Genomic DNA, 8257 nt, shown 5'->3' on the forward strand with positions numbered 1-8257 from the left:
CAGTGAATAAGACATAAGAAATTAATCTACAGAGGGAGAATGAAAAAGCAGATTCCATCTCAATCTTTGGCTTTTTTTTTTTTTTTTTTTCTAATACTCAGTGTGCATTACATTACACAAAGGAGAATACCCATTTTTGCTTCTACTCTCTATCACTTGGGTTAATTTATCATTGAATTAAAATTTACTAATAAATTTTATATTAATTATAAAATGTTAAATGTATCGACTATTGTTCAAGCAACACTTGGTTTGATCGATGAAAATAGACTAGATCTCTAGACGAACTTTATTTATAAAATCAAAAATTCAAAACATGGAATTGTTACACATTTAATGCATAATAATTTTATTTAATAATATTAGCTAATGTATAAGTAAGGTAACTACAAACCATTCACTTCCCCAACAAGTACACAGTAACACAATCCATTTTATAAGAAAGAAAGAAAGGAAGAAAGAAAGTAACAATTTGACTATCTATTTATATTACAAATATAAATATTCTACTTGGTGCAAGTTCTTATTCTTGAGCATCCTCTCTGGATCATTACTGTTTATCAGTCTCTAAGCTTGTTTTTCTAGAGAGAGAAAACATGGAGCTTTCTCAACATGGTTTCTTGGAGGAATTACTTAATCAAGGTCAAAGAAGAGACAGTTGGGCAAATTTTTCAAATGGCTCAAATGAGTTGTTCTTCTCTAGTAGTAGCAGTAACAGTGGATGGAACTTTGATTCTTTTGATGATAACACAAATTTATCAACACCAAATCCTTCATTTTTAGGATTTTCCACTCCCTTTGACTGCCCATCTTTTAGTGATCAAAGTAATTACCCCTTTCTTGATGGGTTCACTACTTTACCTACAGAGATTAATGATAATGACAATACAGCTCCTACTCCTACTCCTCCTCCATTTACAATCCAAGATCAAGATTACCCATCAATAGTTGAAAATGATCTTCTTAGAGATCAAATTGGTTTTGAAGAAAGATTAAGTAGTTGCTGCAAAGTTGAAATGGAGCAAGCAGCAGCAAGTAATAATAATGTTCATCAGATTTTTACTATGGGTTCAAATGCAGAGAAAAAGAACAAATCCAAGAAATTAGAAGGACAGCCTTCAAAGAATTTAATGGCAGAAAGAAGAAGAAGAAAGCGCTTAAATGATCGCCTTTCTATGCTTAGATCAATTGTTCCCAAGATTAGCAAGGTATAATCTTTCACTTCTACATTTTCTTGGTTTTCTTTCTTTTTTTTTTTTTTTTTTTTTTTTTTTTTTTTTGCTTAAACTAATTTAGTTGAAAGCCATTGATTTTGCTTTTTTTACTTCAGAACATAATGTGATTATATTTTTTTTTTTTAGTTTATAATTGGGGTTTAAATTTTTAATCTCACTATTTGGAGACAACTGCAAGACTTGATTTTTCTTATATATATACAACTTAAATAATGAGATTAGAGTAATTACTTAACAATGGTGCATTCGTTAATTTTTAGCATTTTAACTTTTATTTTATTTTATTTCTGTAATGTGTTGTTTTTGCAGATGGATAGAACTTCAATCCTTGGAGATACAATAGATTACATGAAAGAACTTCTTGAAAGGATAAATAAGTTGCAAGGAGGAGAAGAAGAAGAAGAAAGTGAAGAAGGAACAAATGAAATGAACTTAATAACAAATTTAAAGGAGCTTAAGCCAACAGAAGTTCTTGTAAGAAATTCTCCCAAGGTAATTAACTAATCAAAGACATTGTAGTACTATATAAGATCTTAGAAATCAAGAAACCCAATTCTTGATTTTTTATCTTTCTCTGTCTTCTTTGACAAAAAAAATTTTCTTCACACAGTTTCATGTGGAAAGGAGAGAGATTGAGACCAGGATTGATATTTGCTGTTCTGCAAAACCAGGATTATTATTATCAACTGTTAACACATTAGAAGCTTTAGGCCTTGAGATTCAACAATGTGTTATTAGTTGCTTCAATGATTTTTCCTTGCAAGCTTCTTGTTCAGAGGTAATTAATTAATTAATTAATCAAGATTCTTAATACTAATTAACTAGTTAATTGGTTCATTAACTAATAATTAATATTCATTTCCTTTTTTTTCTGGGTTAGCCTGCTGAGCAGAGAACACTACTTGCTCCTGAGGATATAAAGCAAGCATTGTTTAGAACTGCTGGCTATGGAGGAAGATGTCTGTAGAAGAAAAGAAAAAATTGGAGAACAAAGTTATTTCAAAGAGGTTGAAGAGAGATGGAGCTCTTTTTTTTCCAAGTCTGTCCCTGAAGAAATTTAATTTGCTAGTGACAAGTTGTAATAAATGTTTGTTTAATAAGTATATGTCTATCTATAGATTTATTCTCACTACTTAGTTATTAATTATAGAAGGATTAATCATGTATGGACCATTGTATTCCTTCTCTAACTGAAACCATTAAATGTATGATTTGGAAATAGTTAAGAATATATGTCTTAGCTCTTTGGCAGAGTAGGAATGTTTTTGGAATAAATGTACAGAATTTAGAGATAATTAATCACACTTAATTATTATTATTTTTAAATAAAATTAAAGAATAATAATAGTTGGATATGTGGATGTCTTATTGCTGCATTAGCCATAACCACACCAATAATTGAAATTAAAAATTGTGTAGGATAGTGACCTTTTTTTCCAAAATCTTCAAGAATATGTCTTTTACATCACCAAACATATCAGAATGAAAGGGAAATTGATTGTAAAGACAAAAGACTGAAGCAAATAATAATGTGAAGCACACAGTTGAAATAGTTGAAAGCCAAAATTTTTATTATTATTGTTGAAAACAAATAAGTTTTATGGAATTCATTTTTGTGTTTATCATTATTTGGCATTAAGATTTTATAATCTTCTTTTGTAAACACTTCTAATTCTATAATTCTCACCATTTTTCAAGCATGAACTGATAGGATTTGCAAATGAATTTTCCTTTTCAGTAAATTACGTAATGATTGTACCAGTTAGGCAAATATGGCATAAATCAACTGAGCCGGCTCACAAACTATTAAAATTTGACTCAAGAAAAGTTCAAAAAAGTTTAGCTTAAATCAAGCTTGAGCTTAATGATGTTTAGCTCGAAAGTTCATTGAGCCTCATCGAGATTTTATATATATAATATTTATTTTAGGCTTACTCGAATCTTGAGCTCAAAATTTTTTGAGTTAAACTCGAGGCTAAAATTTTCAAACTCATCGAGTTCCGAAGCAAGCTAAATTCTATTAAGCGGAGCTTGGAGTCTGACAGGTTTGAGTTCGCTTAACTTATTTACACCCCTAATATCAACCATATGTTAGTTGGATTAATAAGCAATCTCAATTTACATAAATGTAAGAATATAAGTTCAACGCGATCTCAATCTACATAAGGACAAGAATATAAATTTGATTTTCGAAAAGTGCAGTTGCTTAGAGGGTAAAAAAATCTTACCGCTCTTTCAATGGAATGAGGGATTAACACCTCATGGTTCCTCCCAATAGAAAAATTATGTAATGCTAATATTGGATACTTGGATAGTACTTGCCCTCTCCTTGCTAATCCCTTTGGCTTCCTCATGCAAATTAATGAAATTCTAAAGTAACATATCTAGCAAACGCAAAAAAGTAGTTTTCAATTTAAATCCCAATGGAATTCATTTCATCTATTCATATCAAAAAAAAAAAAAAAAAAAAAAAAAAATGAAGAAGAATAAAGAAAGAAACAATTCGTTGTTGACTTCATTTGATCCTGAAAATTGTGAATGGTCAAGCTTTGTAAGTAAATCTCTGGTCTTCATATTAGCCTATAAACAGATGTGGAAAGAACGCAATTTAGTTGAGTTGCTCAAAGGAATTGGAAATTTGAGGAGATTACTTTGAAACAAACTAGGCAAAGTCTTATTGATCTTCACTAACCACTACAAAACATTCCAAATCAGTAAATCAAACGAAGATTATTTCTAAGACAGGAGAATTAATGAATTAGCGGTTATCCAGAACAGCTAAAATTAGTAATGCTAGATCATGCTCAATTTAGTTACAACTGATCACTTCTTAACACAGTTCGTTAGAATACATCACATTCATCATCACTATCAACTTCATCATCAGAATCAGAAGAGTTATTGTTGGCAACGGTTTGCAGATGTTTGAGTTTATCAATAGCATCTCTTGCATCAGAAACCAAGGCATTCTTTGCAGCTCGAACCATATCTATTTTTTGTATATTGCTCTGCCTCATATTCTCTTTTCCCGCTCGTACGCATGCTGCCTTTCTCTTGGCTTCCCTGGAATGTAACTGGTCAATATATTTCTCATGCAAAGCCCTGTTCTTCACCTGCTTTAACACAGGTGGACTGACAATATCAGGTCCGCATGAGCTCCGAAATCTAGAAAAGGGTTTTTCCTGGCCAGAATTAGACCTTTCATGGCACTTCCGAAGAAATCCTTGTTTTTCCTGCAAATGGTTTGGGGTCGAAATGACATCATTCAGATGAGAAATTTGTCTAGATGGATTCATATTGGGCTCAAGGATAGAGAATATGTCTGCTTCGTAGTTCTGGTCCATGCGATTATGCTTTTGCAGCAATTGTCTTACAGCTTTGTGTGCTAGATGACTCTTCTGTTTATTACAACCTAACCTCTTACCCTTACTGTCAGAAGAGCCAAGCAATTTGCCCGTAGAGAGGGAAAAACATCCAAGGGGCGATGAATTCAATCTCTTTGCCCTTGATCGAGGCAATGGTTGAGGTGGAGTTATATGATCAGAGTTCACTTTATCAAAGCAATCCTGTGCAGACTTTCCAGGCACCTGCAATTGAGTTTGTTTACAAGGGTGTAAAATAAACTTATGACTGATGTTATTTCAAGATAAGATTGTAGGTAGAAACCGTTTCTGTATATAAAAGGACAAACTAATGCTTTCAAATTTAAAATTAATACAAGATTATATCTTGGTATCAAGTAGTATAATGAGTCAGTCTGTTTATGAACGAAGCTGCTGATATTTCCAACACTGGAAAACATAATGTTCATTCCTCCCAGCATATTTCTTAATTTTTTTTTTAAAAAAAATGTATATCTGATTTCAGTTAGCACAACCTTTTATGGTTTATAATTCATCAGTGGGGTTGGAATTTGAAATAAGAGCTTGAGAATGTTTGTAAGAGCGTTCACTAGCAATTGACATGGTTCATGCAGATGAGACGGTAATAGCACTTGCTAAAAACAATAAATAAACTATGTAAGTAACCCCAGAGAACTAAAGAAAGAAATTTATAGTCTACACTCGTCTATTACTTGCCATTAAGCTTAGCTGATTAATCATATTGGCATTTGAAATAACAGAAAGCCATCTGGCAACTAATAGGCAATTTTCCCCAGTTTAAAAGGCACGCTCAGAATTCTTATTATGAATGTTACTAATTTGAGTCTATTGTAGTGCTATACTGCAAACTAGAAGATACATCTCAAAGCTACAAGTACCTATGCAACCAAACTACAAACGAAGTTCAACTCTTAGCCCTCTCCAATGCTTTAAAGTTTAACATAAAACATTATGCCGTTCATCAATTTCCATAATAAATGCCATCATTTTTCTACCATTGTGTTATGCATGAGTTTGTAGCTTTTTATTACGTTGAATCAAAATTTACTAGGATACATTAAAAGAACAATACTACAGGACCTCACAGTACCAGCATTTCAATTTAACTTCACATAAAGAACCAAAACACCACAGGGAAAAAAAAAACATTTGCAACAGGACGTATACAGAAATTAAAGGAACCAAAGAGTAGCAGAACTACCAGTTTAGAAACCTTCTTCCAGAAATTTGGAGTGGGTTTGGCTACAAAATAAGCTCTCTGCAATGCCATTTCTTGCTCTTTTGTCCATCCTTTAACACTTCCATCAACGCGTTCCTCTTCTCTCTTCCTCTTCCCAGTAACCCTAGTAGCTTTACTTATTTCAAAACCATTTCTCCGTTCAGGCGCTTTAAGTCCTATAACCAGTTCAATATTCACACAACCAAGATTAGTTTCACTTCTCTGTAAAACATCACCACATAAGCGTAGACCCACTTTTCCATTTACTGTATTGAAAGCACCCCTCTTTTTATCTGCAGATTTATTTAAAAGACAACTGACAGGTTTCTTCTTCAATTCTTCAGGGTCACTCTTGTCAATAATTGCAGAATTAGTGTTTCCAAGCAAAGAAAGCCTCGAAGATCGCCTAAGACTCGAAACTATCTCCACCTTATCTGCAGATTTATTAAACAGACGTCCGATAGGTTTCTTCTTGGACTCTTCACGATCGGTCTTCTTGATAGTTGCAGAAATAGTGTTTCCAAGCAAAGAAAGCCTCGAAGATCGCCTAAGACTTGAAACCGAGTCCACCTTATTGCTCAACCTTGGTGTTCTTCTCGACCCCTGAGCGGGAGTTCCACTAATTATGGATTTCCTATCGGATTTTATGCAATTAGTTTTGAGCTTTGGGTTTTCAGTATTCGGATTTGGGGTCTTTCGATTGAGAAGTCTCTGGGAACGACGGAGAGGAGTGGTTAGCTCGTACAATGCCGTAGTGGAGGTGGAGGTGGAGGTGGAGTTGGAGGTAGAGGGTCTTTTGGAATTCCTCCGTTTTCGCATTTTGACGAACACTTGGTGGATGTTGCTTTGTTCCTCTCACAATCAAAGTATTAGGAGGGAAATTGGCTGTTCAAATTTTGGGGAAAGTGATTTGGGCTTTAAGATGATGAATAGTAACAAAAGAAAATTTTGAACTTCTGCGATACAAGTTTTGGGCTACAGCCCAGTTCTAGTACTTTTATTACAAACATAAGGTATATCATCTCCATCTTAATGCAATTAATTTGATTAATTTTTATTTCTTTTTTATTATTACGAGCATTCCTACAACCTTTGATTATTATAATATTCTTGTCTAAGAACTCGTCGTTACCCTTCGCATAAGTGCTTTAAATTTTTCAATTTTTTTGGTACATTATGCATTTTTAAAATCACCAATAGCTTGAAATCAACTTCTCCATCTAGAATTTAAATTTTAAATAGAAATCAAATTAATTATAAAATATTAAAATATTTCATTTCTCTTTTGTCTATTATGGGAGAAATTTTTTTTTTTTTATGATGATAAGACTTACTGTTTTTAACTAGTAGAAAAAAAAAATGATATATTGAAATTAAGATATTTTATTTGAATAAAATGAAATGAGTATGAGACAAGTTTTGCTTGCAAAAACCAAATAAAGGATTTGTTGAAAAGACTGAAGAGAAAGAAATAAGGAATTTGTCTGTAAGTTAGTTCCAATAAAAGAGCAAAACGTTACAAAGACTGATTTGAGCATTAAAAAACCTTTCACGATCGCATCATTTACCTTTTTTTTTTTTTTTTTTTTTTTTTTAACTTTATAGTATATGGTTTTAATTATGTAAACTTCACACTTCTTATCCACCTTCAATTCATTCATTATTGATTTTTTTGACTCTTCACAAATATTAAAAAAAATTATTAAATTATTTTTTATTAACTTTTTATAATGAAAAAACGACAAAGTTTGATGTATATATCCAGACAATAAAAAAATTAAAATAATAAATTAACTTTTTTATATATATTTGGTCACCTATACATAATAGCTATTTATATATATATATATATATATATCAAGCCATTAATAATAATCTTCTATGACTGCATTCTCTCAAATATATTTTTTATCAACCTTTTGATCGAAGAAGTTACACACCAATAAAACTCAATTTATAGACTTGAAATCCAAAAATTATATGTTATCTCAATCTTTTTTTGTACTTCCCTCGTGAAATATAATTTAATATGTTTTTCTTTCTAAATTGAAAATTTTAATATTATTTTTTTAATTTTATTATTTAAAAAAAGATATAAAATAATTTTTTTTTTGTTTGTCAAAAAATCAGCCAATTCTATTAGCAAATGATTGTAAAATTCTACATTTCTTTAAAAAAAAATCTATACCTAATCAATATGAATATTTTTAGTACTGGATATTATTATTAATTGAATTATATTAAAAAAAAATTTCCTCTTAGTATATAAATTTTATAATTATTTTTAATAAATCATAATGTAACGTAAGATAATGTAATTAAATATATTTTTACATTTAATTTAATTTGATTTGAGGTTTCCAGTATAAGCACACCCTTTGCTAATTATAGGTAAAAACCTACACCAAATACTCCCTCCG

General features: G+C 31.1%; 2 protein-coding genes across 2 annotated transcripts; one reads left to right on the plus strand and one right to left on the minus strand.

The window, feature by feature from the left end:
- Positions 1-453: 453 nt before the first annotated feature.
- On the plus strand, positions 454-2495 carry BHLH093 (beta HLH protein 93). Its single transcript, XM_012224132.4, has 4 exons — positions 454-1208; positions 1545-1727; positions 1846-2013; positions 2116-2495. The coding sequence occupies exons 1-4, from the start codon at positions 597-599 to the stop codon at positions 2200-2202; spliced, it is 1050 nt and encodes a 349-aa protein (XP_012079522.1). The 5' UTR covers positions 454-596; the 3' UTR covers positions 2203-2495.
- Positions 2496-3886: 1391 nt separating this feature from the next.
- On the minus strand, positions 3887-6728 carry LOC105639929 (Homeodomain-like superfamily protein). Its single transcript, XM_012224131.4, has 2 exons — positions 5820-6728; positions 3887-4822 (listed from the first exon to the last, which is right to left on the minus strand). The coding sequence occupies exons 1-2, from the start codon at positions 6654-6656 to the stop codon at positions 4079-4081; spliced, it is 1581 nt and encodes a 526-aa protein (XP_012079521.3). The 5' UTR covers positions 6657-6728; the 3' UTR covers positions 3887-4078.
- Between the last annotated feature and the right edge of the window lie 1529 nt (positions 6729-8257).

This window comes from Jatropha curcas, chromosome 3 (assembly GCF_041381405.1).
Source record: "Jatropha curcas cultivar XTBG-Jc1 chromosome 3, XTBG_Jcur_1.0, whole genome shotgun sequence".
Taxonomy (NCBI): domain Eukaryota; kingdom Viridiplantae; phylum Streptophyta; class Magnoliopsida; order Malpighiales; family Euphorbiaceae; genus Jatropha; species Jatropha curcas.

Coding starts and splice junctions, on each gene's coding strand:
- BHLH093 (XM_012224132.4), top strand. CDS start 597: ATGGAGCTTTCTCAACATGGTTTCTTGGAGGAATTACTTAATCAAGGT. Junction 1,209..1,544: donor TTGTTCCCAAGATTAGCAAG/GTATAATCTTTC, acceptor TTGTTTTTGCAG/ATGGATAGAACTTCAATCCT. Junction 2,014..2,115: donor TGCAAGCTTCTTGTTCAGAG/GTAATTAATTAA, acceptor TTTCTGGGTTAG/CCTGCTGAGCAGAGAACACT.
- LOC105639929 (XM_012224131.4), bottom strand. CDS start 6,656: ATGCGAAAACGGAGGAATTCCAAAAGACCCTCTACCTCCAACTCCACC. Junction 4,823..5,819: donor GGAAGAAGGTTTCTAAACTG/GTAGTTCTGCTA, acceptor ACTCAATTGCAG/GTGCCTGGAAAGTCTGCACA.